The sequence below is a fragment of the Engystomops pustulosus genome, chromosome 4 (assembly GCF_040894005.1).
Source record: "Engystomops pustulosus chromosome 4, aEngPut4.maternal, whole genome shotgun sequence".
Classification (NCBI taxonomy): Eukaryota; Metazoa; Chordata; class Amphibia; order Anura; family Leptodactylidae; genus Engystomops; species Engystomops pustulosus.
The window spans coordinates 183,180,254-183,194,207 of NC_092414.1; the positions used below are offsets into that span (position 1 = coordinate 183,180,254).

Consider the following 13,954-nt stretch of genomic DNA (forward strand, 5'->3'; position numbering starts at 1 on the left):
GCAGGTCCTCATCTGTCTTCAGCTCCGGCTCCGTCTTCGGCTCCAGGCGTGGTACTGTCGCACACACCATGATGTCAGCCGCTTGCTTTGTGTGTGCCGTAAACTATGATGTTGGCGCAAAAAAAGTCGCAAATGAGCACAAGAACCATGAAAAGTCTCGAAAATGAAAGGAAAATGCAAGCCAAAAGTGTGATACATGTGCCCCAAATGCAACAAATTCCTTTACATGCCTATAAAGCTCCATACATCAGAAGTATATAAAAGGCACTTACCCAACGCTACTTCATATTACACAGATCCTGTATATACGATGCGCAGTGCACATTGTAACATTCAGGTTTTCACCTCTATCCCTCCTTAGGTCTTCAAGGCTTTGGACACAAAGATCATCTTGGTGGGAGTAGAAATCTGGTCGAAAGGAAACCTCATTGACATAGAAAGAGATTCGGCAGAGGAGATCCTATCAGATTTCTTGAAGTGGACAAAAAAGTCCTTGAATCATCGCATAACTTATGACGCCATAGGATTGTCCCTGTGAGAATATGAAGCATTGTGGTGTATGATACAAACTAAGTGCATGCACACGGGAAGGATTTCAGAGTTGTTGACAGTGGTCAGGGCCGACTCCAGGTTTCAGTGGGCCCTTGGGCGACAGAGCCTCAGTGGGCCCCTTTGCTGTAAACTGGCGTAGCGACATGGATTCATTTTATACTGCCTCCTCACCTCCATAAATTAATTATATGCAGCCCCCCATGGATTAATAATATATAGTCCAGGCCCCCCTCACCACCCATAGTTTAATTATATGCAGCCCCCACCCCCACATAGATTATTTGCATCCCCCTCACCGCCCATTATATGCAGCCCCCTCCTCTCCCCCCAAACACTATATGCAGCCCCCTACAGGCACCCCCATTCATTATATACAGCCCCCTCCTCACCCCCCCCCCCCACTTATCATATACAGCTCCCTCTTCATCCCCCCAGTCATTATATAAAGCCCCCTTATCACCCCCAGTCATTATATAGAGCCCCCTCCTCACCCCCCAGTCATTATATACAGCTCCTTCCTCACCCCCCCACTCATTATATACAGCTCCCTCTTCATCCCCCCACTCATTATATAGAGCCCCCTCCTCACCCCCAGTCATTATATAGAGCCCCCTCCTCACCCCCAGTCATTATATAGAGCCCCCTCCTCACCCCCCAGTCATTATATAGAGCCCCCTCCTCACCCCCCAGTCATTATATACAGCTCCCTCCTCACCCCCCCCCACTCATTATATACAGTTCCCTCTTCATCCCCCCACTCATTATATAGAGCCCCCTCCTCACCCCCAGTCATTATATAGAGCCCCCTCCTCACCCCCAGTCATTATATAGAGCCCCCTCCTCACCCCCCAGTCATTATATAGAGCCCCCTCCTCACCCCCCAGTCATTATATACAGCTCCCTCCTCACCCCCCCCCCCACTCATTATATACAGTTCCCTCTTCATCCCCCCACTCATTATATAAAGCCCCCTCCTCACCCCCAGTCATTATATAGAGCCCCCTCCTCACCCCCCAGTCATTATATAGAGCCCCCTCCTCACCCCCCAGTCATTATATACAGCTCCCTCCTCACCCCCCCCACTCATTATATACAGTTCCCTCTTCATCCCCCCACTCATTATATAAAGCCCCCTCCTCACCCCCAGTCATTATGTAAAGCCCCCTTATCACCCCAGTCATTATATAGAGCCCCCTCCTCACCCCCAGTCATTATATAGAGCCCCCTCCTCACCCCCAGTCATTATATAGAGCCCCCTCCTCACCCCCAGTCATTATATAGAGCCCCCTCCTTATCCCCATGGACTAGTAAATAGTACTCACCTCATTCTTATTCTAGGTCCGGAGCTTCCCCTTCACGGTCTCCCTCCTCCTGCCGGCAGCCGCACAGCGCTTCTCGTGCAGCGTCCTGCAGCACACGGAGCGTCACTTTACAGCGCTAGTACCCAGCACGTCCAGGCTGCTTGGGACAGGGGTTTCACCGCAAATGGAGCGCCGCTTTACAGTGCCAGCACCCGGCACGGCACGACTGCTGGGGAATGAGATTTGGCCACGAGTGGGCCCTCCCAGCAGCTGTGGGCCCCGGCACTTGCCCGGGTTTGCCGGGTGCTGGCGCCGGCCCTGACAGTGGTCTACACACAATAGGGGGCATTTATTATTTTTCGCGTTAGGTGTTGTATTTTCGGCGCCCCATTTTTAGCTGTATTCTGCACTGTGATTGTACATTGTGTACAGCCTTAATGTATTTGGTGCACTACAAGAAGAACAAATGAGCGTCAGAAATGTCAAACCACATTCAAGAAGGGAGTTAGAAGTCTGTAGACTTTTTGTTCATCTATTTGTGCGCCAAAAAAGTGAGTGGAAACTAGAAGTTCAGGAAAAGTGTTGGGCGTCCAAATTGAGCAACAAAAAAAAAAAGCCTGTGAGTGTCAGAAAATCTAAATTGAGGCACCTACCTAATATAAATATGACACACATCAATGGCCGCCAAAAAACTGGTACAAATCAGATAATAAACATCCTCCAATATGCATTTCATCTATGGAAGTAAAGGCCAAAACATGAAGGAAGTCACCAGCAAGGAAGCTGGAAGACTAAGTTCACACTTGCATCAGGGGTTTCCATTATACTCTCCATTTTAGGAGAGTGTAACGGAAATTAAGAGCTGCAGGTAAACAGAAAAGGGCAAACTTATTAGGGCCTATAGCTTAATGCTAGTACATGCGAATATTTAGCCCAATCCGCTACCTTCAAAACAGTGAGACATGATGGGGGGGGGGGCGCGGTTGGCAGGGAGTGGGCAGGCACGGGGCATCACTGGGCACTTGCTGCAGCCAGTGACTTTTCACATGTAATAAGTCGCAGACCGGGTGCAGAAATAAACTCTGCTCATGACCCTGCCCGATACATCAAGGGACCGGAGCCTCTTAATGTATTGCGCTGCGAAAATGCAGCGTTGGGGCTATCATACGCCGGCGTGTGATAAATATCCCCCAAAGTCTCTGTTTAACTTTTGCTTCCCTTTGACTTCAATGTACAGAAGGTTACCTTCCGTTACAATTCCATTAAAATAGTAGAAAATATACGCTATCTACTGCCCTATCTTAACAACAAATGTGAACGGAGCCTTTTACAATAAATCCTCACTGCAAAAGCACCAACATGTATAAACCCAAACTTCTACCCATATAAAAGAATATTCATGAATTCCACCCAGAAGGCAAAATTTGACCACATCTTGGACATGAATAGACCACATCTTGTACCCTCACATCATCCTTCTCTATTGGTGTTCTCCACTAAAATCCCCACTGACTTCTTCAGGAGTCCATCTATGAGCCAACCTCCAAATAGTGACAATGGAGGGGTCTTCTTTGCAGAAGGAATAAGTGTAGAAACTGGGACCCCAAATGTTCCAAACATTCCTCATCTACTGTTAAATGTAGTTTTCTTTCAGGTAAAGAAGGTGAAGTGAATGAGTAATAAAATGTATTGAATGCCCTTTAGGAGAGAAAACAGAATGACACTGTCTGGACTGGCACGCTGGCGTGGGGCCTGTGATCCACACAACTCAGCCTTCATTTCCTTGGTAGGAAATATTTTGCACGACTCTGGTTCATGTGTCTATTAAGTTATTATTATTATCATTTATTGTAACTTTTGTGCAGATGGATCGTGACAAGCTGCTGGTGAGCTCTGCCACCTTCATTCATGACTTGGGTCATGTTCTGGGAATGAAGCATGATGCCCCGGGGTGCAGATGCCAGTCTGAGAAGCTAGCCTGTGCCATGGCTGGAGAAGGCTTGTAAGTAGAATGGGCATATACATAAGGAATTATCATCTCAAACCAATAATTGCATGTCCATTTGTCAATAATTTTACAGCCCGGTCCCTGGTGCACCGAGGGGTGCCCAATTTTACTCAAATTTGTGCAATGCCCACTCACCTCTTTACCACTGAGCAATATTGGGGGAGATAGTATATCTTATTTTAATTTTACGGTGGAGAATGCAGGTATAAAGCCTCATCTCCGGGGCGGGCAGTGGTATGGACACCCCCCATCCTGCCATATTTAGTCTTGGCCGGAAAACCATTGGAGACTACAGCTGAAATCTTAGCCAAATCCAATCTGGTCAAACAGGTCTGACCTGGCAGATTCATTCTGGTGTGCTGTCTACTAAGAGGTCGGTGCCTTCTCCGTCAAGCCGTGCGCCTGCAGCAGGGGATAATAAGACCAGTGCCAGTCTTAATAGATTCTCCACTTAAGGTGATGACTGTCTAACCATATAGTGTTACTCGGTCTGCGGGCAGCTTTTCCCACTGACTTCCTTTACACATGCACGCTAAGTTAGGCTGGTTTCACGCAGCTGTACGCTCGACATCTCCCCTCTCCATAGTGTGGCATGGTGCCCAGCCATACATAAGGGGAAATAAAAAGCATGCTCTATCTTTTTCCAGTACAAAACAGCTTCAAAACTTCAGGCTTTATTAACACCTATAGAGCCCCTCAGGCTCATTTGCATAATGTTTAACGCCTTGAAAAAAAAATTGACATAAGAAGCTAAAAGAAGAGCAGATGCTGCCAGAGGAGGCACACACTACTATGTCAGTGTGCTTGGTTTACAGTCCTTCATCCTGGTGGTAAGCTGCAGTGTACCACCCTGAAAACAAAAAGATCCTCCCTCTGTTGGGCGGAGAGTGAAGAGGCCCCCATTTTTATAAGATTGTCGCCTTTTATGCCTTAATCAGCAGATTGTATATTGAGTTGTCAGTCATTAGGACTTTGTAAAGAAGAGAAGTATAACTTTTGTATATTAATCTGAGCCGGCTATGATCTGATCTCTGGATGCTGCTTTCCTGCAGACTGTCTTCTAGCTTTAGTAACTGCAGTATGATGGATATGGAGGCTTTCTATACAAGTGCCAACGCTTCTTGTCTGTGGAACCGTCCCGTCCCTGACGTATCCTCTGTGAAGGCCACTTGTGGGAACAACATTGTAGAAGCTGGAGAAGAATGTGACTGTGGCTCTGGAGAGGTCTGTGCTTATAAAATTGTGGAGAAAGGAAAGGAAATCTTAGTTATTTTACATGCATTACTAGACCTGTGACTCGACCATATTTGGGCCTCACTGAAATATGGCGGACAGGGTAAATGCACTAAGGCTGCAGTTACAGTTTCCTAACGCAACACTAGGGGACGGGCCCAATTGCATTTGCTCTAACAGTGAAACGCATGCAATCGCTAACCAGCACCCAGTGCATTTAAACAATACAAGACACCGGGTGCCAATTAGCAATCACATGCGTTTCACTGGAAACACATATGCAATCGGACTGACCTTGCCTTCTCCTGTGCGCTAGCGTTACGTTATGAAACGTGTGGAACGAGTGCCCACAGCCTTAAATTAAGCATTACTCATTGACACACCTAACATGATTATGGTCTTTCCAACCAGCCCAGTAGTCATTTTGAAGTTTCATCTCTCTGTTTTTAAGTCACACTCCACCTACACTTTTAAAAATGACTAATCTCAGGCAAATTTGACTCTTCTCATTTTCTCATGACTTTGGAGAAGACTTTGTATAGGTAAGGTGAGAAATTCTAGAAAGGATAGTTCATACCCTACATGGCTGGTAGACTAATAGGGTGGTGACAGTGTCCCTTTTAAGGACCCACTGCATAGTTCAGCCATAGTCAGTTCATCCAGCAGTCCCTATTCATTGCAGTAGTTAGTTGTGCCAATTTGTCATGTTCTTAGCTTATATCTAACTAACACATCTTATAACTTCCATATTACACGCTTGTCCATCATGCCTTATATCCACATCAGGATGTTCAGTATATATTCTGTATATACGACACAGAAAGGCCAGCCTCACTGTGTAGCCAATGAGCAGGGAAATTCTAAGGATACATAAAGATTTACCAAGCATCTCAGTAAGTTTGTTCTCACAAACCTGTTCCCACCAACACGATTATCTTTAGACACTTAACACCATTATACTTTAGACATAACTCTATCTATCTGAACACAAACATATATGGCGGCCCCATGCTAGCCATACGAATGACAGCTAACCCCTAATAGAAGTGCACGGCACAGTGCGTTACGGTGAGAACAGCGTATGTCACCATACCATGCTGTCACATCTTGTGCAAAAAATAATGCGAAGCTGCACTACTTCCTATGAAGAGGGGAGGGGTGAGGAGCGCTTCCCCCTCCCCTTCTCCAGCCGGCTGTATGTATCCGTTCATGTGCATGTAGACTCAGTATTGTCTTTTTCAGTTGTTATTGATTTACCTTTACATATGTAATATTTCCTGCACTATTATTTATAGGTATGTCAGAAAAATCTGTGCTGTAACCACTTAACTTGTAAACTGAAGGAGAATGCCACGTGTTCATCAGGACCATGCTGCCACAAGTGTAAGGTGAGGATTGTCAGTACAGATGGGAGCCCTCAGATGTGGACCCCTGGGTGTGGACCGCAATGAGACATCTATATTCCAGACCCTTGATACTGTAGTGGGGTCTTTCTATAGGCAAAACATACCTTATGAGAAATCTAAGGCTCCTTGACAAAGATTCATTGTGAATCGAAACGTTGCACTTTTTTCTATGCCTGTGTGAATAAAGGTTTAACCTTTTTTCATCATATTGGATGCTGTGGCCTTCTCTCCCCTTTTTGTCTAAGGCTCCTAAGCCTCACTTGTGACTCTGCTCTCTTAAGGCTGGCCTAACTTTGTAAATCATGGTCCTGTTTATAGTTAAAAGGGGTTATCATGACAAATCCTACCCATACGTCTTATCATGGAATATAGACATCATACATCATCTTTAGGAGCACGTCCATACATTAGATGGGCAGACAGATAATCTGTATGAGTCTATCAGACCGTCTAGGCAGACGCCCCTCTGACAATGACAATGCACACATCACAACCTTCCCAATGCTTGGGGAACTGAATACTTTGTACCTTTATTTTTAGCTCTTGGCTAAAGGGAAAGTGTGCAGACCCCCCAGCACAGAGTGCGACCTGGCAGAGTACTGTGATGGTAATGCCAGCAGCTGCCCTACAGATGTGTACCAGCAGGACGGTTCTCCGTGTAATGATGGACGCTCTGTGTGCTACAAGAAGAACTGCTATGACTACAATAAACACTGCCAGAAACTATTTGGAAAAGGTAGGCAGATCTCAATGATATATGTTGTTTAGGAAATTGGTTGATTACAATATGGGAGGACTGGGCAGTAGCTTGGGGCCCAAAGCTTTTAGAGGGCTGATGGTTACCTAAACCAACTGCCGTGTCTGATAATGCCCTAGACAGGTGAAAAAGAATGCCCTAGACAGGTGAAAAAGAGAGGGACCTCCAACCCCGAGCCCATTGCAGACTTAAACCGCCCTTGCCATTACTGTAGCACAATTGTCAAAGTTGTACCCCAAGAAACATTAGTAAAGTTTTAATTTCTCCTCTTACAGATGCCAGCGTGGCTCCGCTCTCTTGCTTCCAGACTATAAACACTGCTGGCGACAGGTTTGGAAACTGTGGTAAAGATGGCAGCTCACTGGACATGGACATTCAGTATGTTATTATTGCTTATAAGCTAAATTCATGTTAGCCCGACTTATGTTATCAGGGACAGATCATGGAATAGTTAGGAAATTAGCATTTAAACCAAAACCTTGGGTTGCCCTGCATTTGGGTACAAGGCAAATTTGACAGGATTGTTGCTAAAAATTTGGAATAAGTAAAATACACTGCTCAAAAAAATAAAGAAAACACTCAAATAGCACATCCTAGATCTGAATGAATGGAATATTCTCATTGAATACTTTGTTCTGTACAAAGTTGGATCATCAATAGAAAACCATATTTATTAACCAATAGAGGCCTGGATTTGGAGTCACCCACAAAGACTTGGAAAAACACACTACAGGCTGATCCAACTTTGATGTAATGTCCTTAAAGCAAGACAAAATGAGGCTCAATACTGTGTGTGGCCTCCACGTGCCTGTATGCCCTCTCTACAATGCCTCGGCACTCTCCTGATGAGATTGTGGATGGTCTCCTAAGGGAACTCGTCCCAGACCTGGACTAAAGCATCCACCAACTCCTGGAGAGTCTGTGGTGGATCGAGTGAGACATGATGTCCCAGATGTGCTCAATCGGATTCAGGTCCGGGAAACAAGCGGCCAGTCCATAGCTTCAATGCCTTCATCTTGTAGGAGGATATGTTCAATCTGCGGTTTTAGGACCTTTGGAGGACCTTCAAAGGACCTGAAATGGCTCATGTGTACATTTGTATGGAGAGCAAGAACAAATTTACAAGGACGAAGGTCCTTTTGAGTCAAAAATTGGGGTGATTTTGGTCGCCATGGGCAACCTACAAGGCTTGGGCCCTGGGCTACAGACCAAACCCCCTATATTATAAGCCACTAATGGACATTCCTCACATTGCGAGTCTATGGAACTCTCTGCCGCAGGAGGTTATTTTGGCAGGCTCTATGTACATGTTATAGAGAGGCCTGGATAAGGACTTGTAAGTCAGTTTTCTGACATACCCAGAAATATTAACAATTGCTTGCAAACAACCAGAAATTGCAAAAAGTTCCCCTTTTATGACACCTCCATATCAAGAGGGAGGGTTGTAAAGTGTTTGCAAGTTACTGTACACCTGTGCAGGGGCAGGGATTTTATTAAACTCTGGTGCACAATGCACTGGTGTATGATAAATCCTCACACACTGTGAAAGCTCAGTACTGAAGTCAAGCTCTCCCTGCCTCTATAGTGAGGCCCCTAACTCAGGAGTGCAAACTAGCGTCATCTCTCTTTACAGAGACATCAGTCACAGTGAAGTATATATCCTGACGCATAGGGAGCTTGACTTCATCAGAGAAAGCTCAAGCTCCTTGAATTTATACACAAATTTGCATATCACTTCAAAGTTGTTTTTCTGCATGATGCCACCATGCTAGATAGATAGATAGATAGATAGATAGATAGATAGATAGATAGATAGATAGATAGATAATTTTATATTTTATTAAGATCTAACTTGTGATCACTTTTCCTTCCAGGGATGTAATGTGTGGGCAGATTCAGTGCATCATAGTGAACAAAGGCTTGCCGCACCATGTGCTGACCTCCTATATCATGACCCCTGTAGGAGATGTACTATGTTGGGGTCTTCATTTTCATAAAGGAGCCTATAAACATGGCGCTGTGCCAGATGGGGCATTATGTGACAAAGAAAAGGTACTTTTATAACATCACATATTTGACCATAGCTGATTGAGATGTTCACTGAAGTCCGTTTTTTTCCTTAAAGAGGTGGCTGCCTTTACAAAACGGGTTCAAAATGTCAAAAAATAATAGACTGAATACTTACCTGTAATATCTCCAAATACTACTCCATTGCCCATGTCCCCACTAGTTTCCCTTTCAAAATACAGCCAATCAATAGAGAGAGAAGAGTCGCCAAATTACTTACTGTAATACAGACCTCAGCTGCTGTAGAACTTATTCTTGAAACCTAAGAGAGAGCTTAATATATAAGAAATGGCTTTATACTTTTCATAAAGACCTGTAAGAATATATCCCACAGCTGTAACTATTCCATTTGTAAGAGACTGGGATACTATGTATGAGCCAGGGGCAGAGACCATCAGTGATAGACAGTGTATACAGAGCAATGTCTATGTAATGTCACTTATATCCAATCATTCTTGAGGTTGTGAATAATTATACAAATGTTACTTACAAACCTATAAAATAAAACAGACAATTCATGTTTATGATACTGATACATTTTTATCTGATTTCTAATACTGACCTTGGTAACATTGTTTCTTTCCTTTATTAAGATTTGTTTGGACAAAAAATGTGTGGATTTCTCCAAACTGGAATATGACTGTGACGCCAAAAGGACGTGTGCCGGAAAAGGGGTGAGTACAGAGCAAGTGTGTGGATAGCAGACATCATCAGGCTTGTGGTTCTGGGAGCTACAGAAACAGAGATATAGAAAATGGATAAAGATCCAGTTCTGCCTTTTTTAACTGCTAATAACTTGCAGAACTTCATAATATGCAACTCCGATGCTGCAAAACATCACTTTACACACCTCTAATGCTGCAAAACATCACTTTACACACCTCTACTGCTGCAAAACATCACTTTACACACCTCTACTGCTGCAAAACATCACTATACTCACATCACCTGCTGCAGAGCATCTCAATACACACCTCAGCTGCTGCAGAATATCATAATGCACACAGGTACTGAAGAATGTCACAATACCCACTCTCGCTGCTACAGAACATCATAATATACATGCTGCAGAACCTCATGCACAGAAGCCTCATGCACACACACACATACATGCAGACACATGCACACATACACACATGCAGCTATACCTATATCCAGATATTTATCCTATATCCTATTTATCCAGACAAGATTCTTAAAATATACTCAGGATAACAAAATAACACATTCCCTAATTCAATGTTATTAACAAAAATACAGCATTAATAAAGATTGTATACATTTAATGTCACATACACATATTTCTGAAATATACTTACCCACCGTGAAGTCTGTCATGCAGTCTCCTCAAAAGGCAGAGGGTAAGTGATGGCTCTTAGATCCGGCTCTTGTTCGTGAACAACGTGATACGGCTCACCTTAGTAAGCCGATGCCTCACTTAACCCTGCTCCTATCTGGCTCACCACACACCCTTTAACCCAATACAATCGGGTTAAAAGGGAAGTGGTGTGGGGAGACTGATTGGCCTGCGGCTCCCTTTTACATATTTAATAGGGAGCCGTTTAGGAGGCAGAAGAGCCGGCTCTTCTTAGTGAGCGGAGCCAGCTCACTAAGAAGAGCCAAAATTCCCATCATTACAGAGGGTTACATACAGATCACTGTTTCCTGTGCAGCCTCCTTCTATCTTCTCACTAGAACAAGTGCTGCAGGAGTGAAGAAGAGAGGGAGCGCAGGCTGTACAGAAGCGGCTGTGCTGACCCCCCACCACTCTGACACCCTGAGTGATTGCACGCCCTACCCTGTGCTTAAAATGGTTCCAGCCAAAGACAGGGGCAACTAAAGTAAGGCTCATGCTTCAGCCCTATAATGCCCCTTCTCAGCTCATTTTCACATGACGCTGGAGGAGATTTTTATAAGTAAACTGAGAGTATGTCAATTAAAAGAAGAAGTTCCAAAAAGGATTTTTCATTGGGGTAAAATTGAGTGACAGATTCGGGAGTATGCAATTGCTCTTACACTTGTCTCTGTGGTCACTAGGGGTCACAATTCAAATTAATCTATGAGTATGCATGAAAAACCGAGCTCCTGAGGCCATTCCTGCAGTTTACGACTAGTAAAAAGTATCTGTTTTAGATAGTAGCTAAGCCTAATAGATGACATATCTTATTGGTTAAGGTATGTAATAATAAGAAGAACTGCCACTGTAACAAGGAATGGGCCCCACCCTACTGCAACAGGAGCGGCTATGGAGGGAGCATAGATAGCGGACCCCTGACCAACAACTCATTTGTCAAATTCATCCCACCGAAACAAGCCAAGTCTGGAGGTAAGAAACTCTCCTTCTTCCCTATTCTTCACTTATATAGTAAAATGTGATATCAGAGAGCTTTGAGCGTTTGATGTATGAATACATGGGCTACTGTTTCATAGATTGAACACACCCCATATAGATTGTGAGCCCTTACGGGCAGGGTCCTCCTCCTAATTGTCTCCTGATCACTGGAGTATTGTATTTTGTACTTGTGGTATGAAGAAAATCAGAAGGAGGATCGCGGCACTTCCGAATAAAACTTTAGTCTTTATTAAATTCTTGAATAAAACATGGTAGGTTAAGCACACAAATCGCCTACGCGTTTCGAGCCATGGCCATGACTAAGAGCTTTAATAGCTCGAAACGCGTAGGCGATTTGTGTGCTTAACCTACCATGTTTTATTCAAGAATTTAATAAAGACTAAAGTTTTATTCGGAAGTGCCGCGATCCTCCTTCTGATTTTCTTCATACCACACCTGCGGTCCTAGCAGGCAACGCGGATGCACTCCCAGCGTGTTTGATACACGTGAAAATTTTCATTTCCAGTATACCCAGCAACCGTTTACATTGAACCAGGTGAGCTGCACGAAAATCAATTCTAATCTATTACGTATTTTATACTTGTACCTGTTTTTGTCTTCATTTAATGTATGTGACCCCCTTACTGATTGTACAGCACCATGGAATTAATGGTGCTCTATAAATAAGTTATAATAAAAAAGGGAGTATTTTAATGGGCCCAATTCGCCGATCCACAGAAGTGTATTGATCTGCTAAAAAAATAGACTTCTACCAGGTACCACTCACTATGATTCTTGACTGCAAAACAGAATAATTTTCCCAGCCCACTTCATACCAGAAAGACTCCCAGATTTTGAAGTCCTATAATAGACGATAGAGAGCGGCAGGCGGCTTGTCCTGGACTCCGGTGGCTTCTGTGTGACTTCTGGACAGGTTTACAGGACAACCAAAACTGAATGAATTTCTTATCCTGTGTATAGGAGATACATGTAAAATGCGATACAAATCCTTTCAATAACCAATGCAATTTTTCTTGTGTTTTGCAGCTTCCGGTGCAGTAACGCAGTGGGGCAGATCATTATTAACCCTTACCTGCCTTCCTATCCTGGCTACAGCTTATATGATAGTATCAACAAAAGCTCCTCTACTGTTTTACTTTTCTTCCGTTGCAAATTGCTATAAATGTCACATATAGTTTTATATATCTGCATCCATGAATTGCCAGCATTTTACTAAATAAAGTGATGTCCATCTTATATGACCCATTGTATAACACTCCCATAGTTAAGTCAACCACTATTTAACTCATAAGAGACACGGGCGCCTCATCGTACTAGGTGCTATACCTGAGGAAAAGAGATCCGACAAAGCAACTCCAGTAGTTATCCCACAGGGCCCCTACTAATGCTTTTCCGGAATAGGATTATAATATGGGTGGTCTGAGCGGCTGCCCGAGGCCCATAGCCACCCAAACCACCTACAAAGTTTGATATCTGTCTGCTGTTGCCTGACCAATTTTGTTGGTGACTCAGGAGACTCAGGCCTGGTTGAGTTTTGTGCTACTGTGCTTGTCTCCGGACGCTGGAGGACAATCCGCTTTATGCACCAGGAAGAAGAAGGTGAACTCCGGCGGACCTGAGCAGGGAAGCGACACATGCAAGATATATTGGGCGCACGATCTTAAAGATGCGCAACAAAGTGCATTATCGTCAGACAATGCACTTTCTGTGAACTCCAAGGGACAGGTAAGTAAATGTGCCCCATAGAATACCACCCAACCATCCTGGAAATGGTGGGACAGATCCAGATTTCAGGGTCTGCTTCACTGACCCAGGTGGTGTCCGGGAACCCCAGCTGTGTCATTGGGAGTTGAACACAATGGGGCACATTTACTTACCCGCTCCAGTCGCAATCCCGTGGCGCGTTCTCCGCCGAGGATTCGGGTCTGCTGGGATTCACTAAGGTCCGTGCACCAGGTGTCGCTACTGCACCGAGTTCACCTACTTATTCCCGATGCATGTAAGTGCTGATCTTGCGACACAAATTCTTTTGTGTTTTTCCAAATCCTTTGTCCGACGGCCACGCCCCCCGATTTCTGTCGCGTGAAAGCCGACGCCGATGCGCCAAAATCCGATCGTATGCGCCAAACTCCCGGGGCAATTCGGCACAAATCTGAAATCGCCGTGAAACCCGACGAAAGTGCGCGATTTGGACCCTTAGTAAATGAGCCCCAATGTCATCAGATCTGTGCATCACCATTAAGCTTCTGCTACGGATGACAATCACTCCCACACACA

The 13,954-nt window shown here is 44.4% G+C and overlaps 1 protein-coding gene across 3 annotated transcripts in view; it reads left to right on the forward strand.

Moving 5' to 3' along the window:
* Positions 1 to 12,913, forward strand: part of LOC140127760 (disintegrin and metalloproteinase domain-containing protein 21-like) — a 44,278-nt gene extending 31,365 nt beyond the window's left edge. For all 3 annotated transcript variants that reach the window (XM_072148814.1, XM_072148815.1, XM_072148816.1), the window contains 11 exons: positions 362 to 534; positions 3,558 to 3,639; positions 3,719 to 3,855; positions 4,914 to 5,085; positions 6,390 to 6,482; positions 7,041 to 7,236; positions 7,533 to 7,635; positions 9,132 to 9,309; positions 9,918 to 9,998; positions 11,500 to 11,650; positions 12,704 to 12,913. In XM_072148814.1, coding sequence (XP_072004915.1) covers positions 362 to 534; positions 3,558 to 3,639; positions 3,719 to 3,855; positions 4,914 to 5,085; positions 6,390 to 6,482; positions 7,041 to 7,236; positions 7,533 to 7,635; positions 9,132 to 9,309; positions 9,918 to 9,998; positions 11,500 to 11,650; positions 12,704 to 12,852 — 1,515 coding nt within the window. In that variant the 3' untranslated portion in view covers positions 12,853 to 12,913. The remainder of the gene's footprint in view (positions 1 to 361; positions 535 to 3,557; positions 3,640 to 3,718; positions 3,856 to 4,913; positions 5,086 to 6,389; positions 6,483 to 7,040; positions 7,237 to 7,532; positions 7,636 to 9,131; positions 9,310 to 9,917; positions 9,999 to 11,499; positions 11,651 to 12,703) is intronic.
* Positions 12,914 to 13,954: the final 1,041 nt, after the last annotated feature.